Below are 14141 nucleotides of genomic sequence, written 5' to 3' on the forward strand. Positions count from 1 at the left end.
CTCTAATAAATCAGAGCCATTATTTTCTTCAGCCTTACTCTGGCTTTCTTCCTTTGCCAACTAACCTTCCATGTCAGTGCCTTTGAATCATCAAATAGTTCTCCCTCTATTATTATATATATTATTTGGAATAAGAAAGACCATTTAGTTGAAGTTTTTTTTGGAAGAACTAGCCCATTTGTATTCATTAGATCACCTCCCTATTACTCCAATTTCCCACAATTGTCCTGATAGGTTTATCTTCCATTTTGTCACAATCTGAAAGAATGGTTTTGTGTATTGATTTCAATATGGAAAGGATTTTTTTTCCTGATCTTCATCCATATTCTCTTGATAATATGTTAAGTTGAAGACTTTAGAATCAAATGTTTAAAACAGTTTTTTGTTTTTTTATAGCTAGGTATGGGACATCTATTTCACATGTAATAGGTGGTCTTTACAGTAGAAATTGTTTGTCAAGTAAGAGTTTATAGTCCAAGGTATTCCATCATCTCATATAATATCATATGCTTCTCATGTAAAGAAATAGGAAAGCAATTCCCCAAGTATAGCTCTGAAAGTCAGTAAAAATTTACATTCATAGTTCAAACAGGCCAGATATGCCGCCAAGAAGTTCCTTCTTTGCAACTGGATTTTTCACAGATGGTAACTGTCTGGGTCAAGGAATTTTTTTTTCTGGAGTCTGGGCTTCAAGCCAAGTCTCTTTTAGGCAATAACAAATTGTAATACGATACTTTGCCACAAGATATCACGGACTCCATTTAAAGCTTTTTAAATCCAAAATTTTTATGATAGTTTTTCAAATCTTATTTCTTTTTTAGATAAAAACAAATGTCTCCAGTAAGAAAAGGAACACTTTTAGACCCCAAGTTTCAAAAGCATATACATCCAATTAGATTAAAATTGTTCTTATAGTTGCTTGTTTCCCCTGGGTAGTTAGTCGCTGCTTTTCTTAGAGAGTGGGGTAGAAATTCCCTTCCCTTTCTCCTCACAGGGGGAAAAATACTTGGGGCAGCTTTTACAGGAAAAAATACTTAAAGTCTTAAAGAGAGGATCAGATCTCACCCAGTTTCATCCACGTTACTTTAAAGATGCTTGGTGGTGATTTTGACTTCGGCTGTCAACAGCTTAGTAGCAGGCCATATTGTTATGGCCGGTCTTTCCCCCGCCGGTTCTTTATGTCACATTTCTACTGAATAGTGTCTCGTGAAACACCTACATTGGTAACTTCAGGGTATTAATTGGAATATGGGGCCGTCTTACTTGATTTTACAATATATTAATTGAGTTGCTTCCACATTACCAACTGCTTATAAGTCAACTATAAAATAATATTGTACTGTACATGTGAAAACTGTTTTTAAAATGTTCTTGAAAATATGCACCCCAATCCTTTGAATATTTTCCTGTGTTAAAAGTGACCTGACTGATAGGCAACAGATCACCAGAGGGATGGGGAGGTTCATTGTGAGAATTCCAACCCACTTTATTCTGTGTGTGTTTCCTCCGCCCCAACACACAAACTTTTATATTTCACTTTAACCTCTTGGAAGTTACTTCACCATGTTGAAATGTAAAGTACTATTCCATTCTTTGACAAAAGGGTTGTGAGTTCCAACCATCCATTCAAACACCCCATATGACTTTGAGGAGAATGACTGGTAGTGAAGCTGGTGAATCTTGATGACAAACAAATGTCAACATGTAATATTTTCAAATAAACATGCTGCTCTTTACCATTCTCTATTGTTATGATTTGTGAAAAATAGGAATAAATCCAGCTCTTCAATTTACATGACATTAAACTGGATTTTGAATACAAGCACTTCAATTAGCATTCTCATAGCTATGCTAGAAGCAAATGAAGAACAAGGGAAAGACACATCAATAGACTGACTACTGAGCCTTGACTGATCAGAGTCTTGTTGCACTGTAGTAGTGATAGAGGCACATCTCTTACCAGGTAGCCCTGATAAACGGGAGGGGAGTCACATACATAATTCTGAGGCCAATCAAGCAGCAATGATTCTTTAGCTGCTAATTCTTTGATTTCCCTGATATAGTAAGTACAAGAACAGTTATACAGATTGTGGCCAGCCTTTAAGCTCTGTAAATGTTTCAGATACAATACATCCTTGCTCTGTAACCTTGACATGCAGTTTCTATCTAAATTCAGGACCTCCAGATTAGGAAGCTGATGGACTGATGGGAATGTCTGTAATCTATTATTGGACAAATACAGCTCTTTCAAAGAAGAATGTGAGACATCTAGAGTAAAGATGTTATTGGCACTCAGATCTAATACTTTAATGTTGGGAAGCAGTAATCTATCCATGTGTTCTAATCCCGTGTTAGACAAATTAAAAATCTGAAGTGATTGTGGCCACATACAGTGGAAAGGGAAGGCTCCAGGCAAGAAGTCATTCTGACTCAAATCTAAGAGAGTAAGCACATCAAAATTACTAAGAGTCTTGCACAAAGTCTCATAAGAAGTCAAATTATTGTGACTTAGTTTTAATACTTGGAGCTGTGGGAAAGCACCTTTGCAGAATGTTGAGTTTATGCTTTGATCCTGAAAATGGTTTCCTGAAATATCCAAAAAACGTAATGCTCTGAATGTTCTGCCAATCTTACAAGGAATAGATGTAATTTGTGACTCTGTCAGTGTCAGATTCTCCAGGGTCTCCAGCCATCTCTTCAGACTGGATATATCAAATCTTTCATCCAGAGGGGCAGCAATCACTTTGTGGAAACGCAGAGAGGTAACTTTTAGATTCAAGGGCCTTATATATTGCCAGTGTACAAGTCTAAGGAAAGTGCAATTAATAAATTCAAGTTCTGAAACAAGACTTGTATAGGAAATAAATTCCAGGGCACCTGGTAACAGAACTTCCGGCACAAAGAGGTCAGTAAAGATGAGCTTTCTTACCTGCAGAGCTTGCAGGATGTTAATTAGTTTTGGAGTTGGCTTCATTTCAGAAAAGTCTGCAAATTGTTCCAGGTTTCCTCCTTTGAGTTCATACTCAGCAGCTAAAAAGCATACACCAATATTGTTTATTTCTGACTGATTTAGAAGTGAACAAGTGCAGCGCTGCTGGACCTCTAAAAAGATACATTTGCCTTCTGCTTTGGGAAGCTTCAGTTGCAGAAGAAGGAAGAACGTGAAGGCCTGAAATCTGCACATTATAATGAAACCTATAAAAAGAGAAAAGCCTCTGCATGATTTTCTAATCAATGGATGATTATCTTTCCATCCTTATCTGCCTGGATAGGAATAAAAGGACTGTAGACATGGGAACAACATGTATTAACAAACATTTCAAGTTTTACATCTTGTCTTTCCTGAAATATTTTCCTGGCAATCATGGGAGAGTTAATATAAAATTTGAAACAGATCTCTGGAAACACTCAGGGATAGGATATTTAATGTTCCCTGGGGTTTCTCTCAAGAGATAAAACAAACTTTATTGGCAAATGTGATTAACATAAATGTTTCACAAATTACATTGGAGACATAACTTTGCTGGTGTATGTTCCATATTATATAGCCTTAGAAAAAAAAGAGATTACAATACTTTAGAGCAGTGGTTCTCAACCTTTTTAATGCCGCGACCCCCAACCGGTCGTAAGTCGAGGACTACTCAACCGGTCGTAAGTTGAGGACTACTCAACTGGTGCAGCACCATTTGCAGAATGGGACTTTTGGCGGGCTCAGCAGGGCAGAGACAGCCTGGACAATTCCTATTGGCTTTTGAAAGCCAATAGAATTAGACTCTATTCAAGAGAGTCTATTCTATTGGCTTTCAAAAGCCAATAGAATAAAAGGGAGTAGCACAGCTAAGGAAAAAGGGGAAAAAATGGTGGACTGCGTTGTTTGGCGACCCCCGTGAAATGGTCATTCGACCCTAAATGGGGTCCTGACCCACAGGTTGAGAACCACTGCTTTAGAAAATATGCACAAGCATGCAGTTCTGATGGAGAAAAACTGGTAAGAGAAAAATAAACTGTAACAATAAAACAAACTACTTACCAAATGTTATGGATATTAAAATCTGTTTCTGCACAATCTGTAAGTTCCTCCTGCTACCAGGATGTCCAGTTTCGTAGAGAATCAAAATTAATTCTTCTTATATACAACATTCTTACTTACTGACAATGCTATTCCCTTCTTTCTAGGTACAATAAAGATGAAAGATAAATTGCTTTTACTTTACCAACTATAGATTATTCTTAACAATCCACTTTAACATACATCTTGTTTGAATTGCACTTCAAAAATTATGAACGTATTTATGAGTACTTGATGTTTCTTCACTAGCCATTTGAGAAACTCCCACTGCAGGATACAATTGCAACACTATTGTGTAAGAAAGAAAATGAAAATTAGCAATAAAAAGAAGAGGCAATGTATTATCAGGATTTCTACATTCAAATCACACTATCTCAGATGTTTGACAGAAGCTCTGCTGTCAATTAGAGACATGGACAGAAGGCAGAATTTCCATAGCTTAGCTGTAGCATTATTTAAATCCATTTTAACTGAAACTGCATTGGGATATAATACTGAGATTACTTAGGTCTCATCTCCACAAGGTGCACCTAAGAAAGCAATGCCATATAGGTCAGGACTACTTTTATTGTAACAGCAACAGAATAGTAACAAATCTTGCAAGTCTGAATGTGCTTCTCCCCTCCCTTACTTTATTACTTTTTTTTTAGAAAGGGGCTAATCTGAGGTGTTTTTCTAAGTATTTTTTCTTGGCCCAGTCTCAGATCCTACTTATGTGACTGAAGAGTTGGTAGCGACTCTTTCTCTCCATTCCCTATGTCTGCTACATTGGATTCCCTAATGGATGACCTATGCTCCTGGGCAAGAAAAACCAAAGGTACAGGTACACATTAGGCAAAACCTTGCTCAAAAGCAACAATTGTGAGAGGAACCTTGGAGTCCTAGTGGACAATCACTTAAACATGAGCCAGCAGTGTGCAGCAGCTGCCAAAAAAGCTAATACAATCAGAGGCATAGATCACATGAAGTATTAGTACTGCTTTATAAAGCCTTAGTAAGGCCACATCTGGAATATTGCATCCAGTTTTGCTCACCACATTATAAAAAAGATGTGGAAAAAGTGCAAAGAAGAGCAATTAGGATGATTAAAGGCCTGGAGACTAAAACATATGAAGAACGGTTGCAGGATTTGGGTAAGACCAGTCTAGAGAAAAGAAGGACTAGGGGGGACATGAGAGCAGGCTGCCACAAGGAGGAGGGGATCAATTTATTTTCCAAAGCACCAGAAGGCAAGACAAGAAACAATGGATAGAAACTAATCAAGGAGAGAAGCAACCTGGAATTAAGAAGAAACTTCCTAACATTGTGGACAATCAGTGGAACAGCTTGTCTTCAGACGTTGTGGATGCTTCATCACTGGAGATTGTTAAGAAGAGACTGGACAGCCATATGTCTGAAATGGTAGGGTCACCTGCTTGAGCAGGGCGCTGGACTATAAGACCTTCAAGGTCCCTTCCAGCTCTCTTCTGATTCTTCTTTAAAATAGATGGGGAGTGTATGACCTTGCTAGATCTTTTGGACCTCCTGATGGCTTTCAGTACTATCACTCATGGTATTTGTTAGGGCCTCTGAAGGCTCCAGACCTTGACTGTCTTCATTTTGCGGTAGTTCTTCCAGTTGGGATATGTCCAGAAAATAGTGTCCCACAAGATCCTGACATCTTCTGTGCCATTTAATACTGAAATGGAACTGCTGAATGAAAATATTCAGAGCTTTGGGAGTGAAAAATCTTCTCCCTATCTTCTTATTCCAATCAGTTTCTTATGGGCTAGATGAGGAAGAATAAACTGAAATTAAATCCAGACAAGTAGAAGGTCTAGAAAAAAAAACAGACTTGGAAACTTCAGTGGAGTTGTTGATTGGTGGACTTTTTGAAAGCAGTAGTGGCTAACTTTCCTAAATGAATACAACAACCCAGTAACAGAACCCAAGGAAGGAAGCTCAATGCCACAATCATCTGTTTTTATTTCTCAAAATAATTCATTAAATGTATATGCTGGCCAATTGCCAGCATCCCTTGCCCTTGGTTACCTCACTTAGGGCTTGGAAGATCTATACTGGACTGCATGATCTCATGAAAAATATTACATCCTAGAAGAAAATAACCCAATTAACATGTGATGAAGTATAAGTCAAATCCTCTCTATTGTTGCTCTTTCTAAAAATGTGCTATTCCATGTGCCATTTCCACTGCTATTTTCTTACCTAGGCACTGAATTAAAATATCCAGGCAACTGAAATCTTCCAAGTTAATTGGTAGTGGCTAGAATGTCTCACTTAACCATAAGGATCCCAGTGGAAGCATTAACTTAACTTTATTCCTCTCTTGAAACTCTTTTAGTACAACAGTAAAATAGATAATGGATCAGCTAGAACTCCTCTGGTTCTACTTTATGTGACAAACTCTGAGATTGATCAAGAACAGGACCAGAAATGGACTTGCTACTCTCTTCACAGCATTTTCTCTCAAATGTTCTTATAAAGATGTCCAGCATCTTTGTGGCCAGTTTCAGGTTAACAGTACCCTTAGGCTCCCTGTTCCTTGCAAAAAATGATGCAGAAATTAGTTATGCCCCGCACCTCCCTATATACAAACATTGCTACCAAACTGTGGCTAGTCAGATATCATCTGAAGAATAGACTGAGTTTTTAGGCACATAAGAGGTGGAGAGAAAATGTCTCAAGCTGCAGATATTACTATACCTCATCTTCTGCAACTGCACCATATGGGTGATCCTATTCTCCTACAATAAAATGAAGCAAAGCAGGCAGATGTGCAGTACTACTTGTGCCAGCAGAAGATGCAAAATATTTTCAAAACGAAGTAGGAAGTGACAAGTGGGGGTTGCTTTCCAGTGGACTGGGGTAGGGAGTGGATAACACCATAGTTTCCTGTTCTTTAGAAACTGCCAGTGACCCATGCTCATGTTGCAATAAGTTATTTGTGCAGATCAGCACTTCATCTCTTTCAGATCGAGCTTGGTGACTCCAAGGTTGCACTCATGCAATATTATAGGTAGCAGTCCAGTAGTAATATTTTCTTCCAGAATTTCTCCCCTTTCCCAGTGTACCTGTCATAACTTGGTTGGATTCCAGTTTGGAGAACTGTTGAAACTGGGACCATCTGACACGGATGCCATGGTTCCCTCAGAGCATGCAGAGTCCAGGGACTGAGGATGAGGCAGTCCCAGGGCTATCTGGTAGTGGGGAGGGGGGGCAACAGGACAGAAAGTTACTTACAGGAGCAGATCAGCTGCAGAAAGCCAGCGGAGATGACAGGCTCTAGACCACCTCTGATGAGGAATAGCTACCTCCCTCACCCAATCTGCAGGCATAGAGAGCAGAGCAGAGCAGAGGGAGGCACAGAATAGGTTGGTGAGGTTTGCTCGCAAGAAAGCAGCCCGCCCCTCCTCATAAGGAACACTTGGGGAAGGGTGATTTAACCAGACGTTGGGGAAGGTGTGCTTGTCAGGAATACCTGTTTGCCTTGGCGTCCACCTTTTTTTTTAAAACAAGTTTTATTAATTTTCTATTTTAACAAAGCTTTAGGTATTAAGGAAGCAACTTGGTGGTTGGGTAATACATAGTCCAGTTACGCGTTTTCCCATAAATATGTCGGTTTACATCATCAAAAATTCCTCTCTGTTTCCCTTAGTTATTATACCAAATCTCAGATTAATACATTGCTAGTTATAACTCAATTATTTGAAACATTTATCGACAACTTTTGATTTATATGCCTTCAAATCCTGTTTTTACCTTTTATCTGGTTTCAATTACCGTATTTCAGTTAATATCCATAGTATTTAGATTTCGGATAGCCCACGGTTCCCTTAGTTCATTACAAAATAGTTATCATTTCTAAAATACACTTATATTTATTCAAATAAATTCTTAGTTTATTCCACAATCATATTCATCGCTTACTAATAAAATAACTTTTATCATCTGAATCCATCTTCTATGTTATAATTCAAAACTATTATTCTAGTAACTAATTTATTTCCCCTATAAATATAAATCCTGAATATTACATCAATTGATATCTTTTAAAATCTCCTTATCTCATTAAGTACGATTTAAAGCTCTTCCATTAGAGGTCACATAAAGAAAACCATTTTTTAAGTCTAACTCTGGCTTTTCTTTTGTGCCAAACAGGCTTCCATAACAGGGCTTTTAAATCCTCGGGTAGATCTCCCTTCATTCCTGCATATGTCATTTGAATAAAGGGAGACCATCCAGTCATCAGCCTATCAAGGAAGGTAGTCCCTTCATAGTCATTAAATTGTTGGCCTGATAGTTTAAATCTCCATAATTGGCTTAGTGTATTTGTCATGAATTCAGGCTGATCTTCTTCTTCTGATTTCAGCTGGTTTAGATGAAAGGTCATATTCAGTGTTGTAGTTGTTTTTTGGTCATCTGGGTTATCTGAATTCTCAGTGTATTGTGTATGTAAGTCTTCAGCATCTTTCATCTTAGTGCTGCTTTCCTCAATTTCTGTTCCTGTTGAAATTGCAAATTCTTTGGATGCAATCAAACTTTGGATATCAAAGTTCTGAGTAGATTGTAGCTGGCATTATTTAAAATCCACTTTGCTATTAATTCCTTCTTCTTCTGTTGCTTTTTGGGTTGTGAGTTTGTCTATTGGAGTCAGGGCTGCGTTTTGTAGCTTTAAGGTGGTACGTATATCTTTCAGTCTGGAATTCATTTGCTCAATAGCCTCTAAGATTTTTTCAAGTATAAATTTAAAGTTAAGCTATGGGTGGTGTTCCTCCATTTCTGTCCTTTAGTGGAGGCTATTTTTAATGAGAGTCAATAGGAATCCACTTCCACTATAGAACATTGTTTTCACCACCCAGCTGTTTCGGGTTCTTATCTTTTTTGATAATGTCAAGGACAAATTTTAGTCTCAGAAGTCTCCCAGTCAAAAAAAGAAAATTTCACTTGCTGTACCAAGTTTCGCCACAAGATGTCTCTAGTGCCATGCACAGTTAAGCTGTTATCTGGTTCAAAAAAGAAAGAAAGAAATATTCTTTTTTTTTTTTCCAGCTTAGCAAACAAAGAAAACAATAGGTCTCTGTAAGAATAAAGAACTTTTTGAGAGCCAAGGTATACAGAAATTACAGATCCAGATATTTAGTCATTTAGTCTAGTTGTTCTATTTTTTTTTCTTGCTTAGCTTCATATTCCCAATGTAGGCAGGAGCCGCAGAATTGAGAAGGGAGAAGAAGGTATTCACAGGCTTTTACAGGAAGATAGATGGGAAGCAGGAAAGGTAAGGTAAAGTCTCACCCAACTCCTCCAGGTTGCTTTCGTCGTGCTTAGTAGTGCTTTGGGCTTTCGGCAGGAACGGCTTGGTGATGTTAATGGCCGATCTATTCTTTGTCGGTCCAGAGGAGTTGCCTCGGATCCAACTGAAGGGTTGCCACCCTTCTGCGGTCGTCGAGGGTCCTCCTCACCGGTGGTCGCCCCTCCAGGGTGACTTTTGACCTTTTGCAGGGTCTTTCAACGAAGAAGAACCAGATGGCGGAGAGAGCAGCCTCTCTGAGCATCCGCTGGCGCCGCGATTGCAAACCGGAAGCCAGGCGGCGTCCACTTTCTTGACTTTCGTGGACTCTGTATTTTGAACTTTGGAATGTTTTTGGACTCTGAACCTCAGACATTACTTGTGGATTTTGGATTTGTTTTCCTGCCTTTGGAATTTTGGACTTTGTCAATGAAAATAATGTTGAAGAAACAGTGACAGATAATATTTGTCACACTGAGTTATCCCATGTGGAATTGTCCTGGGGCAAAATGTTGCATGGCAAGTTGGCCATGGCCAGCTATCTCACGATAAATTGGCTGCAGCAAAATGACTGTGGCAAGATGGCCATTGCAAATTGGCTGTGGCGAAATGGCTGCAGCAAGTTGGCTGTGGAAAGCATTTGATCAACTTTCTGATTTTAGAAGCAAGACTTGGGTACTTATCTATGACTAGACATCCTCAAACAGCTTTTTTATTTTGTCAGTTGTCTTACTGGATAACAAAAGTGCTCTTTTACACCAGAATTGCAGTTTTTCTGGTGTTGTTTTGTTGTTGTTATTGTTCCTTGGTGCTGAGCTTGGTTGTTTTCTTGCAGACATTTCATTACCCATACTAAATAATATCATCAGTGCTACAGTGTTTCCCCGAAAGAAAGACCTACCCTGAAAATAAGCCCTAGCTTGATTTTGGGGGGTGGGCCTAATATAAGTGCTACCCAATCCCTAACCCCAAAATAAGCCCTAGTTTTGGGGTAAGGCGCACACCTAAAAATCAAGCTAGGGTGGGAGTGGGGATGGTGGAGCTTACCACTGTAGCCAGTCCTCCCATGGACCGACACTTGCCTCGCCGAACCACTTCTTCTGTGGCTGAGAATGGAATTCCGGACTACATTTCGTAGTCAGAGGCCTTTCTAGAAGGCCTCTGCAGCCAAGAACCGAGCTGGGCAGGGCTATTGGTGCCACTGTGGCGAGGTGAGTGAAAAAGACCCCCCACAAAAAATACAACCTGGTACCTCTTTTGGGGGCAAAAATAATAAATAAAGATCAGGTCTTATTTTCAGGGAAACATGATAATAATGAGTCAGGTTTGCTCTCAATTTACAGTGCATTGAGAAAATATTCAGATCTCCTGTCCGGTGAAGACATGGCCAGCTAGCTGACATGCCCTGAGAGTCTCCTTTCTCTGGACTGTCATTTTTCCAACTCAGCAATAGAAGGAACAGGCTTCCTCTTGTTTATTTGACCCTCCTGGATTAGGGAGTGTCTCAGAATCATCCCTCAAGACCCTCCGATAACAGCATCAGTCTGCAAGCCATTTTAGAAGCTGTGCAGGTGAGCTGAAGCTGGAGGGTGGAGCAGAAACCACATCGGAGTTGGATAAAACAGCCATTTTGGGATTTATTTTTCAAATGGACAAAAAGCTGTGCCCTTCATTTCTTAATCAATTTATTCGCTTATTACCTTTATGAGCTAAAAGAGGCTCTCTTTAACTACAGCTTAATACTCTTTTTTGAAACTATTCGCCATTTTTGAGACTCCTTTATTGTTAAATGGCAAGGAAAGAAGGTTGCTGAAGGCCAAAAGAATGAAATGAGGAGTACTTTTTCTGGTGAAATATAAGGATAAAAGCTGTGACTTTTAATTTACTACATTTAAAATAATTTGTAGTTTTGTAGTGGGTGGTGGTGGTGGTTGATATCTTCCATTTGTTATGAGTTCTGATTGGCCAGAAAAGGGAAAAAGAGGAAATAAAAGGAAGAAAGAAAGAAATAACATTTTTTGACCACTACACAGAGCTGAAGTCAAACATGAAGACGTCTAATTCTGATTTGGAATTAAAGAGATAAAAGACATTTTTCAAAAGTCTATACAGAAAATCAAATATACAATAAATTCTCTAAAGTTTAAAGGTGTCAATGATACAGAGGAGATCAAAAAAGATTATCAACCCACTGTATAAAACTATCAACTCACTATGTTAACTCTACAATTGCTGCATAATTTAAATAACCTAACTGTACCTTTGGAACATAAATCTAACACCAGTTTCTATTATGATGATGGTTTGAATAAAAGCCTCCTAGTGCAAGTGAAACAAGAGTGTCAAGTAAATTTACAACTCTTAAGAAGGCAAGTTTGGGACTTTTTCCTTATGGACATCAACAAGGTGGAAAATATTTTGAGAAAGAAAGATATGATTGATATCTTAGAGATGGAAATTTTAAAGGTTGAGACCTCCTTGAAGAAAAATGACACCCTTCAGAGGAATAAAAACATTATATGAAGACAAGCTGGAGGGAGTGACTTAAATTTAATGGTGTAATTAGTTAGGATGGATTTTATAAGTTTTGACATATGTATTGAAATATAGTATTAAGGTAGCTTTATATATATATATACAATAAGTTTATAAATGTATGCCCATTTTTGCTGATGTTTTGCTTTGTTTAGCTTTGTTTGTCTGTTTGTTCCTTTTGTAAAACTGTGAAAGCCCTAATGTAGTTTTGTGTTCTGGGTTTAAAATGAAGAAGGGTTTTCTTTTGGTTGTTGTTGTTTAGTTTTGTTCTGTTTTCACTTTTATATATAATATTTGAGTATTGCTTAATGTTAATAAAATACTAAAACTAGGGAAAGTGTTTTCTCCCTTTAGGGTAAAAAAAAATTGAATCCTTATTGAGGATTCTTTTAATATGAATCAGGATAAAGATTAATGAGTCAATAGAGGTATATATTATCCCCTACAGCAATGTGGAGATGTAGAGATGGTTAAACTCAGGGCTTTTTTTCTCATAGAACGCCCAGAACAGAGTTCCGGCACCTTTTTTGGATGGAACCTTGTGGGTAGGCAAAGCGGGTTGTATGACGTGTGTGAGTTCTGGCACCTTTTTTTTTTTTTTTAAGAAAAAAAGCACTGGTTAAACTGATCCAAAGATGAGAATACATTTAAACTAGTTTCTATCTTGAAATTGCTTCCAGATTTTGTGCTTGCAATGAAAAAGAAAATGAAAACTCTAGTTTGACTATGTTTTATTGCTTATGCTTGCATAACCTTGAATTCCAATATTGCATGATCACTCCCCCCCCAAGGTTCCTGTAACTTTAACACCATCTATCATTTCATCTCTGTTAATGAGAATAAAGTCCAATATGGCTGATCCCCTAGTTTCCTTCTCTACTTTTGAGAGACAAAGTTGTCTGCTAGTTTTGTCAGGAACCTGCTTGATCTTCCACTTGGTGCAGAGTTTGTCTCCCAGTTGATGTCAGGGTAGTTAAAGTCCCTCATTACTATTGTGATGTGCTTCCTACATACTTTAGTAAACTGTTAAAAGTTTATCTATTTCCTCTGTTTGATTGGGTGGCCTATAGTATACACCTAAGGCAATATCATTTATCCCCCCCCCTTTTATATTCACCCAAATGCATTTGTAAGGTCCCAGTCCCTTACTTGAACTTGAGATATCATGTCAATCTAATCAGATAACCCAAGCGGAGACTTCTTGATCAAGCAGCATTTTATTTGATCAAATCAAGCAGCTGGCTGGCCAACAATCTCGAACGCTGACAGAGTCACATCTAGAAGTGCCACACCCTAGAAAGTTGGTAGCATTGCTTTATAAACTTTGTTAGCCAATGAAAATCAGCAACAGAGCCATTACATCATAAGAAAGACATCAATCATTCCTGTACACTCCCTTATTCCCTCCTTCAGTATATCCCATCCACCTACATGATTCTCATGCCTGCATGAAATTTTCCTGGTGCAAAAGCTGATTACAAAAAGCAAGAAAGCAACAGTTAGACTAAACAATTTCCCTTTGTTCCAGAACCCTTCACATTCAAGACAGTTTTTATCACTGTTGTGCTCTATTTCTGTAGAGATGTAGTTATTTCTTATATATAGTGCAACTCCATCTCCTCTTTTATTTAGTCTGTTTCTTTTAAATAATTTAAATCCCTCTAGCTGTATGTTCCATTTGTGGGTTTCATCCCACCAAGTTTCCGTAATGGCAACAAAATATCTGCCCTCATTTATTTGAATTTCTAATTCACCCTGTTTATTGCTCATACTCTGTGCGTTGGTGTATACACATTTGAGTCCTTTTTGACTGACCCTATGTTTACTTTCTACATATCCTGTATGGTGCCTGAGTTCCCTTACTTCCTTACCACCTTTCTGATTAGTACACTTGGTACGGCACTCACTATTAAAAGCTTGATTTTGCTTGACAGCAAGGTTGACATTATTACCTGCACAAACATCTATATTACATGCACTGATAACCCTATGTCCTCAGCATTTCCCCTATTCGTTAATTTTAGTCCCTTGCCAAATTACATTGTCAGATTAAATTATCAAATTAAAGCCTGGGTGTCCCACCTTTCATCCAAGTTCTACACCTCCCCCAAAATATCACTTTAGCTCCGCCCCCCCTTCTGAGAGACACCCCCGGGGGGCAGTCGCGCGCCACATTACAACCCTCCAATCTGCAGTTCCCATTCCCTTCCCCCCCCCCCCGCATCGGCTGCTTTTTCCAGGCGCGGCCGA

General features: G+C 38.5%; 1 protein-coding gene across 1 annotated transcript; it reads right to left on the reverse strand.

Moving 5' to 3' along the window:
- Nucleotides 1-303: 303 nt before the first annotated feature.
- CD14 (CD14 molecule) lies at nt 304-4329 on the reverse strand. The gene is made up of 2 exons (XM_039326134.1): nt 4031-4329; nt 304-3195 (listed from the first exon to the last, which is right to left on the reverse strand). The coding sequence occupies exon 2, from the start codon at nt 3182-3184 to the stop codon at nt 1847-1849; it is 1338 nt and encodes a 445-aa protein (XP_039182068.1). The 5' UTR covers nt 3185-3195; nt 4031-4329; the 3' UTR covers nt 304-1846.
- Nucleotides 4330-14141: the final 9812 nt, after the last annotated feature.

The sequence above is a fragment of the Crotalus tigris genome, unplaced genomic scaffold, assembly GCF_016545835.1.
Source record: "Crotalus tigris isolate CLP2741 ecotype Arizona unplaced genomic scaffold, ASM1654583v1 scf7180000024339.11422700, whole genome shotgun sequence".
Lineage (NCBI taxonomy): Eukaryota > Metazoa > Chordata > Lepidosauria > Squamata > Viperidae > Crotalus > Crotalus tigris.